At 42.6% G+C, this 13,378-nt stretch overlaps 1 protein-coding gene across 2 annotated transcripts in view; it reads left to right on the top strand.

Moving 5' to 3' along the window:
* Positions 1–13,378, top strand: part of Nln (neurolysin) — an 87,769-nt gene that overhangs the window by 36,441 nt on the left and 37,950 nt on the right. The window contains exons 4-6 of one of the 2 annotated variants that reach the window (XM_021649292.2): positions 9,358–9,456; positions 11,446–11,548; positions 12,132–12,292. In XM_021649292.2, coding sequence (XP_021504967.1) covers positions 9,358–9,456; positions 11,446–11,548; positions 12,132–12,292 — 363 coding nt within the window. Of the gene's footprint in view, positions 1–9,357; positions 9,466–11,445; positions 11,549–12,131; positions 12,293–13,378 lie in introns of both variants that reach the window. The other variant, XM_021649283.2, reaches the window with a different exon arrangement.

Raw genomic sequence — 13,378 nt, 5'->3', positions numbered from 1 at the left:
GTGTCCAAGTGGGTTCCCTACTAAGGGGAACAGGGGCTGTCTCTGACATGAACTCAGTGGCTGGCTCTTTTATCATCTCCCCCTGAGCCTTAACAGGCTGTAGAGGAAGACAGTGCAGCCAGTCCTGATGAGACCTGATAGGCTGGGATCAGATGGAAGGGGAGAGAACTGCCCCTATCAGTGGACTGGGGGAGGGGCAAGGGAGGAGAAGAGGGAGGGAGAGTGGGGTCGGGAGGGGACAAGGGAGGGGGCTACAGCTGGGATACAAAGTGAATAAATTGTAATTAATAAAAAACATAAATCAAAAAGGAAAAAAAGTAGTATCATTCCATTTATCAGTAAGGACAAAATTAGAAATATCCCAGATATTCTAAATGTTTTCTTTTTCTGTAAAAGATGTAGGATAGCCATAATGTAATACATAAGACTGAGCTACATAAATAAAATTTTAAATTAAATAAATTTCAGATTTTGAGTCAGCAATTTCAGGCATGCTTTATTAAAATGAAACTAGTGTTATAATACTAAGTGTCCAGATACCACCAGTCCAGAAAGTAATCAGATTCTAGATGTTATTTTCACTCTCACGTCTTTTTTTCTTCTTCTCTTGAATGAGTAGACATGTGAAACTATGATCCATAGCAGAGTACTCTGGCCATACCTCAACTCATTAGTTCTCTTACACTAAGCTTTAGTGTTAGATGGGAAAAATGTGAAATTATGTTTCCTGGTTCTTTCTTTGTACATGTAAGTGCCTAACAAAAGTTCCAGTTGTCCATTGACGCACAGCCTTTTAGCCAGAATGCCCAAAGAGGTCCACAGTCCTTTCATTTTCTCAGTTTTCTACGGACCATGATTCCAGAAGGGAACCTGCTGGCAAGTTCTGAGTTAGGAGCTCAGTGAAGCTTTGCTAGCGGTGGCTAGTGCTGAAGTGGCTTAGAGATACCTCAGTGTCACTCAGTCTCTTTGCATAGCTCAAACTATCTTGGTCGGCTGGTGCTCTGGATGTCTGTGGTGAGAGCTGTCTGGCTTGCACACTGTGCAAGTACTCGCTTGGCCTTTTCTCAGTGCGTGCCAAGGCGTGAGATGCATATCTGTTCCTCTTAACGCAAGGTCACCAATCCTTTCAGATTAAGGTCACGGTTTAGTGACCTCATTTAACTCCAATTATCTCACAAACACCCATTTCCCAACACAATTACACAATGGTCAGAGCTTCAGCAAATGCATTTGACAAGACAGTTTAGCCCACGACACAGGATAGATGGTGCCACATGGTGTCTTTTTCTGCTTATCTGAGTATTCCTACACCATGGCAGATGAGGAGTCTTTGCAGCATGTCAACATGAATTTTCTATCCAACCACAGTGAAGTCACGTCGTAAAGGTCACATGTCATGATTTCTGCCATACTGCATTGAAGAATGTTAGTTTGGAGCTTAAATGTCTCCCAGCATGCTGTATGTAAAAGGCTTTGTCCCCAGCCTTTGGCAGTTCAGAGGTGGTAGAATCTTTAGGGCAGAGGCTCACAACCTTCCTAATGTTGTGACACTTTGATATAGTTCCTCATGTTGTGGTGACCCCCAACCATTGTTAGACCCAGTTCGCGAGCCCCCAAAAGATCTCCAGGAATCGACTCCGTTGCAAAACACATGAGGGTCTTTTTTTATTGAAAAGTACAAGCTGCAGCTTGGGCTACACAGCCCCACCGCCGAAGTGGTGGGAACTGAGCGCCCCGTGCCCAGGTTAGTTGGATGATATATAGATTTTGGTTATTGGTCAAAATGCTACATTTTGAATTGATTGGCTATAGGAAGGTCCCCAGACCATAATGACCTGGTGTCCCTCCCTAGGGGGATGGGCCAGTTTCCTAGCAACTGTTATCTCTAGTAGGTGGGGAAAGAATGCAGTAAGGCAGTCCTTCCCCTCAGGGTATCAACAGACTTCTCCACCCACATAGTTTAGCCCTTAATAATAGCTGCTAATTTTTAATTTTTTTGGTCTCTCACCATAAAATTATTTTCATTGCTATGCTAATCCCACCAGACAAGAATAAGACACTGTTATAATTTGAGCCAAATTTAAAGCAAGCTTTAGTTAAATATTGGCCAGGATGATGGACTCTGGCCAGATTCATTCTGGGGCTCTCAGAAAATGGCCATGAGCTATGTTGGCCAGGTGCTTATAAAGGCAAACTCATGAGGCTACATCCCATCTTTGTTCATTCGAGGACACAGATACATCCTGCCTACATTCATCCCACTTAGGTGTGATCAAGCACATTGGGTACAGTTGGGTCAAGCAAGCTTGTTTAGAGAAGTAGAAACACGGGGCTTGTTATCTTACATGAACAACAGCTTCCAGCGTCTCAGGATGTATCTGTTCTTGGTCAAGGGGCTCACAGGTTTGAGGAGTTTTGTTTTATGGATCTCCTAGGCACAGTAATTAAAACTCAAAACATGACTTCGGCCAGGTGGTGGTGGCGCATGCCTTTAATCAGCCCTTGGGAAGCAGAGGCAGGTGGATCTCTGAAAATTTAAGGCCAGCCAGGTCTACAGAGCTAGTTCTAGGACAGCCAAAACTACACAAAGAAACCCTGTCTCAAAAAAAAAAAAAAAAAAACACAAACCATAATTTTGGCTCTAACAGCTATTTCATAACTATAATTTTGGTACGGTTTTGAATCATAATGTAAATATCTGTGTTTTCCAATGGACTTAGATGACCCCTGTGAAGGATCATTCGACCCCACAAAAGGATTATGACCCACAGGTTGAGAACTACTGCCTTAGGAGATAGGCCTAATAGAAAGAAGTTGAGTGATTGAAGGTGTGCCCTGGATTGAAATGCCCCTCTGTGTTTGCCTCCTCGCCATCATGAGGTGCCATCTATTTTGCACTCTGCATCTGATATATACGGCTTTGCCATGGTCCCAAGAGCAGCACAGCCAGCTGACCATGAAGACACCGTGAGATAATACCATCCTCTCATCACTGTGAGCTGATTATGTCAGGTGTTTTATCACAACAACTAAGGGCACAGATGAAAAATGCCCCTGGGCTGTGGCAATGTCACACCTCCATTTGAGGAGTTCCAGTAATTTTCACTCATGTCTCAAAGCCTCCAAATAAATAATTTGTTAACTAGATGTATGAAAGAAATTATAGTTTGTCATAGAGTTAACCACCATGGTTCCTTCCTCCCAACATGTGTTTTAAAACACCTCTTTACCTCTGTATACATATGGAGCTATCTAATTTGACCAATCTGTGAGGCAGCCTTTTTCTCTGTAGCACAACTGAAGGTCAGAAAATGTAACTAACTTTCCAAGTCCCACAGAAGCCATGGGGAGTGCTTGCCAGATGCTGTGTAGACTATACAGAGCACGGAAATGTTGGTTCTGGTTTGTACTGCTGGCAGGCCCGGTACACCATCAGCATTCTGGTAAATATTCGTCAGATTAAAGGCATCTGGCAGACTCAGAAGAGAAGCCTCCAATGGTTGGTGCAGGAGAGTGAACTACTTATGTGGAAAAACTTACGTTGATCTTCTTCCTCCAGTAAACCAAAACACAATTCCAGGTCCATTAAGGTCTTAACTATTATTATTTATCCATACACAATGACATGCTTATGATATCTGGACAAGGTTGTATTTCTTAAATAAGATGCAAAAAGTGCTAACTGAAATACAAAACAGTTAAGCTTAACTGCTTTAAAACAAAGGATTTTTATTCATAAAGCAAAAAGGTAAAATCAAATGCTAGAGAAAATGACAAGGCATTTTACTAAGGTAAAAATAGAGAACTGCACTACCAGTCAGTGACCGAGAGGCATCCCAGTGATCTGAATACATGATTTGGAAGAGGCACAAATGGTAACTAAATGCAAGAAAGAGCTCAACCTCATTAGTAATCAAGGAGATATAGATGAGGACCACAATAAGTTTTTATTTTCATTCATGAAATTGTCAAAAATAAAGAGATCAGACAATGCCTACTGTCATTGTGGATGTGAACCAATGGGATTGTCCATGCACTGCTCTAGTGTGGATGAAATTCTTTAAAAATACAACCAAATCTCGCCAGATGGTGGTGGAACACACCTATAATCCCCAGCACTCGGGAGGCAAAGGCAGGTGAGTCTCTGTGAGTTCGAGGTCACCCTGATCTACAGAGTGAGCTCCAGGACAGCTAGGGCTACACAGAGAAACAAACAAAACAAACAAAAAACCTGTCTCAAAAAAAAACAAAAACAACAACGAGAAATATCTGCTCATGGACTCATGAAGACAAACAGCTTAAGGTTGATCTTAAATCCCAGGTGACCTAGCATATCCTCTTCCATCCTACCTAGGATTTGGCTACAGGTAACTTCTGTATTTGTGGGCAGACAAAATTGGGCAAATGTCATACCAGCATTATAATGGCAAAGCACTGCCATATCCCGGATTTTCATTAGCAAGCAGAGTACATGGGTGCAGCTGAAAGGAGTAAACTGTAGCAGCCATGGAACAATGGGCTGTAGTCTTAGCAATGCTGAAAGGAAGAAATTGCAGAGTACTGCATGCAGCATGTCATTTTATGGCGCTTACAGACAAATACACAAACAGAAATGGTAAAACTGAAAAGAGTTCTGTCATAGATTGAGGACATCTTTCTCTTCTATAGGTTGCCTAGTATCTTGTAAATGCAAGATAAATGCCATACATGGTGGCACATGTGTTTAATCCCAGCACCTGGGAGACAGAGACAAGCAGATCTCTGTAAGTTTGAGGATAGCCTGGTCTATGTAGTGGATTCCAGGCCAGCCAGGGCTTCATAGTGACTTCTCGAAAAAAGAAGAAGGGAAGTGAAGGGAACAGAAAGGGGTTTACAATGGAATCAAATATCCTGCAACAGTCACACACACAGAAATTCCATAAAAACATAATTCTGGAAACTATTAATATATATGCAATGACCTTAAGGTTAAAAGGAAGGAAGGAGAGAAAGGGAGGGAGGGAGGGCTCTTGTGAAGTATTACGAGACAAAGACCTCCAAAACTGCCATTGAGTTCATTTTGTGTTGGCCATCTGCTTCTGGACATGGGGCCTGCTGTTAGACACAATGAGATTCCATTGGAGAAAACTAACTATTCTTTTGCTAGTGTCTCTATTGGAGATGGCTTCTGCGTTAGGGATGGAGGTATGTGTAGTCATTTCTCTTCTCAGTGCCAGGGCTCCATGTTAGCCATTTCTTCCCCCACGGCCTTGGCTTTTAGCTCCTTGAGTATCTACTACTCCTTTTTGTTTCTGCTGGAAAGCCTGTCTTCCTGTTTTCTATATCCATCTTCTCCGACACCTTCACAGCCCAATATGGGACCTGCAGCCCCTTCTCCAGACCCTGATCCTAAGCCTAATTTTAAAAATCTGTGTAGTCTTTCTTTACAGCCAGGGCTTTGACCACTTACAATTGTGTTGGGCCTTCAGCAGCACAGGAACCCAGATGTAAAGCGTCGGCAGGGTCTACCATGGCTTGGTGCCATTGCTTTGGTTTCTGTGTTTCTCTTGTCTCAGTACCTAATGACTTTTTGCCTCATTGTGCATAGTACTAACATCTATTAGTAGATTGTTGTGCTTTACATATGACTTAAAGCTCTTGGAGGCTATTTGTTGATTTCCGTAAAGTCTGAGGTAAATATGGACATACAAAAATGCCAACTAGAGCAATATATTCTGCTTATAGTTTCTCCCACAAAAATGTGCTCCATGCAGTGTTTGCTCAGGGTCGTCATATGCGTGCATCATGTGGTGAATTCTTGGCACAGCCTGTGGTGGAGCTGGGTGCCACAGTGGAGCATTTGCTGTCAGGCAGATTGTTGCGCATCCCTCCAGCCCAGGAATTCAGGCCTCTGCCTGAGGTCATCCTCCTTACATCTCTCACTAATACAGTACATATCATGGGGATGGAGATAGTGGATAAAAATGCGAATGGAAGAAATAAACAAGTTCTGTGTCTACTTTAGTATGTACAATATTACTAGGGTCTCTCCATATTAGCAAATTCATTTTGTGAGCATTCAAAGGAACAAACTTCACAGGTCTTTCAACATTATAATTTCTTCTTTGTTACAGAAGGAAAAGAAAAATCAAGCCAGGCGTGTTGGCTCACACCTTCAGTCCAGTACTCAGTCAGATCTCTATGAATTCAAAGGTAGCCTGGTCTACATAGTGAGTTCCCGACCAGCCAGCAATACAAACTAGGTATATGAAGCTCTTTTTGGCTTTTTGAGACAAGGTTTCTCTGTGTAGCCTTAGCTGTTCTGGAACTCACTCTGTAGACCATGCTGGCCTCAAACTCACAGAGACCCACTGTCTCTGCCTCCCTGAGCTGGGATTAAAGGCGTGCGCCACCACTGCCCAGCTATATGAAGTTCTTATGAGGGAAAAGACAACAAAATCATGGACTAAAGGAGCAAAAGTTTGGAGGGAATTAAAAAAATAAAGCACAATTAAGTTCCTGTCCATGGTGGCAAGTGCATTTAATCCCAACACTTACACCACAGAGGCACAGTCTGTGACTGAGGCCAGACTGTCTACAGAATGAGTTCTAGGACAACCAGAGCTACATAGTGAGGTTCTGGCATTTTTATTGTGAGATTTTAAAGAATTATAATGAATTAAGGGTGATAAATAATAAGGATATAATAATAATAATGAAAAATCAGTAAAATAAGCATTTAAGATTTTTCTCTGCTTTTTTTTTCATGTTAAACATCTATGTAGTCTTGGGAAAAATCTTAAATTTGACTTCAATTTTCTTTACAAAAGTGGTTTTACAAGTATAACTACGATGTGAAACATTTTTTAAAAAAGCTTTTTGTTAGAGGGGAAAATAAATCTTGTCCACACTGGTAACAATCAGATCATCTGAATTAATGCCAGACACCTTTGAAAAAGAGAGGCTTCGCGTGAGGAGACCCTGAGGTAACCCTTGTTCAGGAAAGAAGGTGCAGTTCTCCAGAACAGTCTAGAGCAGCAGTTCTCAGCCTGTGGGGTCAGTCGGCTCTCTCCTTCACAGGGGTCGCATACCAGACATCCTGCATATCAGATATCTACATCGCAATTCATAACAGCAGCCAAATTGCAGTTACGAAGTAGCAAAGAAATAATGTTATAGATGGGGTCGCCATGGAATGAGGAATTGTATTAAAGGGTCGCAGCGTTAGGAAGGTTGAGAACTATTGGTCTAGAGCATTGCCATTGCATTTAGGGGATCCCCATGTGAGAATTAGGACTTTACTGGGGATTTTAGAGAAGATAATACCCTGAGGGACTGTGGCACAGCAATGGACTCAGCAGCACATTTCAGAAGTGACAGCTTCTCAGAGGCCTCAGAGGGTCTAAGACTGAGCGGAGGGTCTGGTTACTGAGTCAGATTTTCATTCATTGCCATTTTTTGTGGTGAGTTAAGTACTTCCGTATGCTAATTGGCTTAATTAGACTCAATTCAACGCTGGTTTTCCTCAGAATATTGTCTACCTGTTTGAACTTGTATCACTCATTTTGAGAGTATGCAGCTTTAATTTTGATGTAGACTGTGAATGTGACACGCTCTTGAGTGTCTCCTGCAGATATAGAAGTGTAGACCTACTATGAGAACCCACAGTAATCAAGTACAGCCATGGAGCAGACATGAACACCACTCACACCAGCTGATGAGACTCTGTGATTAGCCTCTGTCCCCAGCTCCTCAAGGCCGCTCTCTGCTGTGGATCCCAGCCTCCTAGGTCCTTAACAGTAATCCCAGGTCTTGCCAGGCCCTGCTCACTGTACTGCACAAGGTTATGGCCTAGATACTCCCCAGCCCCCACCTCCACTCCCACTCCCACCCAGCCTTAATGCTTGCAGTGTCATACTGTCTAGAGACTCCTGTTGCCATGTTCACACTTCAGGACAGACTTCCCGGCGCTGTTGAAACAGCCTCGATGATCCCCAGTTAATGACATCCGCATGAACATTGTGGTTTGAACTGCTCACCTTCCCTGTGGGAGCCAGTTCATAGCCAAGTTGTCTCCCTAGACATTCTGGGTTTCCTCCCATTGCAGACTCCTGCTGTTAGGATCCCAGTAAGTGCCAAAAGCTCAGGAGAGCTTCACCTCCAGTCATGCACACAAACAACTCTGCAGAGACATAGGGTATAATGAAGAGTATGATGGAAAAAGGAGTCTAACCATCCTTCCCCTCTACTGAGAATACACTCAGGAAACACTGAGTGATGTTGGGAGTGCTTTAGTTCTGTGACACCGGTTGTCCCTTGAAGGCAATGTGAAGGACTGTTTCTGTTCTGAGTGCTGCTGATTGAAATGCAACTCTGTTTACCTACCTGTCAGCAGGCATCTCAAATGCTGTTCCTAAAACTAAACACCATTCATTAAAAGCCTAATCAGCTGAGAATTTGGAACGCTCAGAGGGGGACGGCCCTGGTCTTTCATGGAGAAAATGTCCAACTGACAGGAGGTCTGTAAGCTCCAGTGACAGAAGGCTGCCACTGTCGCTCAGCCAAAGTGAGTCCTTTGTACCTGCTGAGTCTGTCTGGAGTCACGTTTCCTCCCAGGGACCAGGAGCTGAGCCACCTTAGAAACAGCCCACATATCCTGTGACTTGCTTTGGATTTTTAGATTTTTATTGTTGTGGCTGGAGGAAATTTCTAGCCTCCTCCAGGGCCTTCTGTTCTTTGGAAGCTAGCATCTTTCCTTCTGTTTTTGTGGGGTGCTAACTCATTTTCCCCATATACTTGTTCATATGCTGCCTGCTGTAGTTCCTTGATCTTCCTTGCCAAGTGACAGGAAGGCGTTTTTGAAGTGCTGGAGCCTTTTGCTGGGGTTTTTATCCAGCTGTCCTTGTTTGGTATTTTGGCAAGAAGTCCTAGCCAGCATCTGTGCAGAGTTCACTTCATTATTTCTCTTCCTGCTTCTCAAGTGGAACCAGGTTAACAAATGATAGAAAATAAAATCCAGATGATTTGCAGTAAGAAATGTGTTTTAAAAAGGAACATTGGTTATTCAGGTTGCTCGGAATGAGACTATGCAAATACATCCATTATCACATACCTTCCAGGGCTCAGCATGCTTAGTTCTGAGGCAGGGCAAAGCTATTCTGCTTAGCTTTTGATTTATTTAATATTTCTGTTTTAAATTAACAGAAGCTCACCAAAGCATAAAAGAAATTAGGTCTTCAGTAGGGCCTGCCACATAATCACCTGTGTTTCATGGCCCACCAGAGATGGTGAATGCAGTACGTTGGCTTTGGCCTGGGAGTTGATTGTTTGCCTATGTGCTATTACAATGGAAATGACTGACATGCTTGTTAATTTCAGGAAACCTGTGACTTGGAGAAGATAAAGCCTGAAGCCAGGCGATACTTGGAAAAGTCCATTAAAATGGGAAAAAGGAATGGTCTCCATCTTTCAGAACAAGTAAGAAATGTGAGTTTATCTTTCTTTTTACTTTTATTAATAAGTTTTATTTTTACAATTTCATATATAAGACGTACCCTAATTACTCTCACACACACATACCCGTCATCTCCTTCTACCTCTGTCATTTTCTTATTGAGGAGAAAAAGAAAATAATGCAACAAGAACCAATATATTTGGTGCTTTTTTCCTTTTTAAAAGATTAATTTTAACTTTAATTTTGTGTATGTCTGTGGGTGTTTGTGTGTGTGTGCTGATACCCACAGGGCCCAGATAGCAGCTTCTGGTGCCCTGGAGCTGCAATTACAGAAGTGGTTGTGAGCTGTCCAGTGTGGGTGCTAGGAATTGAACAAGGGTCCTTTGGAAGAGCTACCCAACTTCTTAACCACTAAGCTATCTCCCCAGCCCCTGCCTCAGCCTCTTTGCTAACCTTATTAATAACTGAGCAACTCAAAACTTAACTGTTCTCCACCAGATCGCACTGTACAGCCCTATTTGACCTGGAATTCCCTGTGTACACCAGGCTGCCCTCAAACTCGGAGATCCACCTGACTCTGCTTCTGGGATTACAGATGTGTACTACCATGCCTGGCAACATTATTGGTTCTTAATCCTCTCCACGTTTTGTTTATTTTATGTGTATTGGACTTATTTTATTTTCTGTGTTTTATATTCTTAAAAAGTAAACTCCAGATTTCAGTAGCTGGTTGTATTCTCACTCTCTTGATCACACAGAGGCAAGTACTCTTAATCAAACCCTTACCAATTGAGAAAGCCAGCACTTTAGGATAGGACACCCTGTGATTGATACATGCCCCTCACATGAAGAGATTAGCCACTGAAAAGCTCTGCCCAGACATTTTCCATGTTGAAGGCAAATCAAGTCTTCTAGGTGCTGTGATAAACTTGGCTGTTTAATTAACCTCATTCCTCTTGGACAGGAAATGTAACACATGATTTCTTTCCAGGTCATTCACATAGACTGCAGAACTGGAAATAAGTTTGACAGATATCCAAACCAAGTTTCATTTAGTGACTGATGTCATCCTAGCAGATAGCACTGAAGGTGACATGGGGATGTCACATATTTCTGTCACCTGAGTTTCCTTTGATTGGCTGAGTATACTTTGTTTCCTGGTCCTTATGTACAGACAGCTGATGTCACTCACTTGACCCTTCGACTTCCTGGTCGACCCTCCATTCTCTTGGGTGAAAGAGAAGTAGTAATTAAGCTGTAATTGGTTGCAGCAAATAATCTCATTTAAGCAACTTAAGGAAGTCAGAAAGTTTTAGAGGCAGAGACAGCTTTGTGTGTTTTGGCTTTGCCCACCTGATATATTCTGTTTCTCTGCTCTGTCTTCTTCAGTGTTAGTGTTTGTGAAAGACTAGCTTTTTATTTAAAAAAAAAAAAAAGCCTATCAGTCTAAATACCACCATCAGACACACATTGAACTCTGTCTCTGGGTCTCAGGGCCCCACAGCAGATCTTTTGCCAAAGCCCCACTTTGAGAACTACTTGTTATCAAGTAGATTTCATTATCCAACATTGTCAGCAGAATAATACTCTCTTATATTTTTCTTGTCCTCTGTCATCCACTCAGATCTCCTACCCAGTACTTTTCCAGACCTGTTAGAGGAGTGCCAGGTGTGTGTTATTGGAATCAGTCATTACTGCAGGAAGATGGTATGGTGACCTAATTGGTTTAGAGGACACTGTCCTGGAATGTTCACTTTCAGGTCCTCTGACCTATGTGGCTGCTGTAGAATGGGGAAGTGGGGAAGAGGAATTGAGGATGCTGCCATGTGTGTTTAGGCAGTAGTAGCCAGACAGACTGACAGCAGCTGCTTTACAGAGTACATTTCTAAGAAAGGACTTCTGAGATAAGACAGAATCTGAATTCAAGTATCATTTAAACATGTTAGCTGGTAGCAATGAAAATGAAAGGCTTTCTTTGTCTTTCATGCCCTGCCTGTCTTCCTTCCCTTCAGGAAATCAAATCGATGAAGAAAAGAATGAGTGAGCTGTGCATTGACTTCAACAAAAACCTCAATGAGGATGATACTTTCCTTGTATTTTCCAAGGCTGAACTGGGTAAAGATTTGTGGTTTTGCTAGATCGAAATATATCACCTCACAGTTTCCAGCCTAGATTAAATGAAAAGATTCTCCTAAAAATTGTTCAGTGTCAGTGCTGGAGTGGCGCCAGCAGTTAAGGGCGCTGGCTGCTCCTGCTGAGTACCTGGGTTTCCAGGTTTGATTCCCAGCACCCACTGTGTGACCTTTCTTTCTGACTCACTGATGTTCATTTAACGGCCTTCAAGCCTTGACTGCTTTTATGCATCTCCATACTATAAACTAGTCTCTTACTCTGGGGTGGGTTTTTTTTGTTTTGGTTTGTTTTTGGCCTAATTTTGCCTGCTCTCCATTAAAATACCATCTGCATAGGTGCCCTGAAACATTTTCCTGTTTCAAACAAATTGTCATCTCCTGAGCCACCTGTCCTATCACTGCCCCCCTCCCATTCCAACGCAATTCTAGTAAGATTATACAGTTGTCCTCTCACTTGTACTTCAGTTACCACACTGGATTCCTCGAGCTGCTGAAAAATGCTGTGCCCACCCTAAGTAAGGCAGTAACAAGGGGAAAATGATGTATGAGAAAATGCCTCTTTGCAGGTGCTCTTCCTGATGACTTCATTGACAGTTTAGAAAAAACAGATGATGACAAGTACAAAGTTACCTTAAAGTATCCCCACTACTTTCCTGTCATGAAGAAATGCTGTGTCCCTGAAACCCGAAGGAAGATGGAAATGGCTTTTCATACAAGATGCAAACAGGTACCATAAATGCCTTTATTTTGATCTTAACTGAAGCTATTAAGGAATGGGTGTGCTTTGTTTGCCAGTGTCGAAGTCAGCCAAGTGACTGGTAGTCCTGTTTGCATGTGGATTGCATTTACCAGTTCCACATACCTTCAAGATTTTTAGCTCCTTCGTTTCCTCATCAGTTTGCTGGGTGTGCCACAAGATAGACTGTTGTAGTAAAATAGAGCAGATTAAAAACAAAGGAGGTGCACTCCTTTTCTGCATTTGAAGGCCAGTGCTGGTAAGGGATGTCTCCCTCTGTAACAAGTAACCACCAAGGCAGATTCTAGAAATTATTACTACTCAGCCTGCGGGGGAGAAGGGGGAAAGTACAGACCACACATCTTTAAAATCCTGTCCCAGGAAACTGAAAGAGCAAAACAACAACAAACTACAAATAGCATCCATCAACTCCAGTCCTATCCATCTAAGATGTGTAGTCGTATCTAGTTACAGGGGTAGTTGTCAACTATTTGCTTTTACTGTTAAGGGGGGAAATTAAAAACTGATTCTGAATCAACCAGCCAGCTCCACCGTTGTCCTGGCTACCCAAGGAACTGCGCATGTCTTTTCTTTTAGGACCATTTGTCGGCCTCCAGTCTTTAATGTCTTGGGTTCAAACACCACTGATTGCCATTCAGTCCTTCCCATTTAAGGGTTTCATGATGTAGTGGCCTCTGAAAGGAAACACAAATAATTAGCCCTCTCACCCCCAGTCCACACCCAGTGCTAGAATAGGAACAGAATAATCACATGGGTGGACAGAAAGGAGGAAAAAAGCAAAGCCTAACTAGGTGTGGTGGTGTATGCCCTTAATAACAGTATATGGCTCCCTGTGAGTTTCAGGCCACCCTGGTATATATACCAAGCTCCAGGCCAGCCAAGATGAGAAGAGAACTTGTCTCCAGAAAAAAAGAAGAAGAAGAAGAGGAAGAGGAGGAACATAGGAGATACATAGAATTTTTAAAAAATTATTTGGCGAGAAGTCCTTTACCAGTTGCATTCCCTGCCCCCACGTTTGCCTGTAGGGGGTTCTTTCTTGATTATTTTCCCCTATGG

The sequence above is a fragment of the Meriones unguiculatus genome, chromosome 6, assembly GCF_030254825.1.
Source record: "Meriones unguiculatus strain TT.TT164.6M chromosome 6, Bangor_MerUng_6.1, whole genome shotgun sequence".
NCBI classification, from domain to species: Eukaryota; Metazoa; Chordata; class Mammalia; order Rodentia; family Muridae; genus Meriones; species Meriones unguiculatus.
Note: the sequence above shows the minus strand (reverse complement) of the source record. Positions and strands in the feature narration are given on the sequence as shown.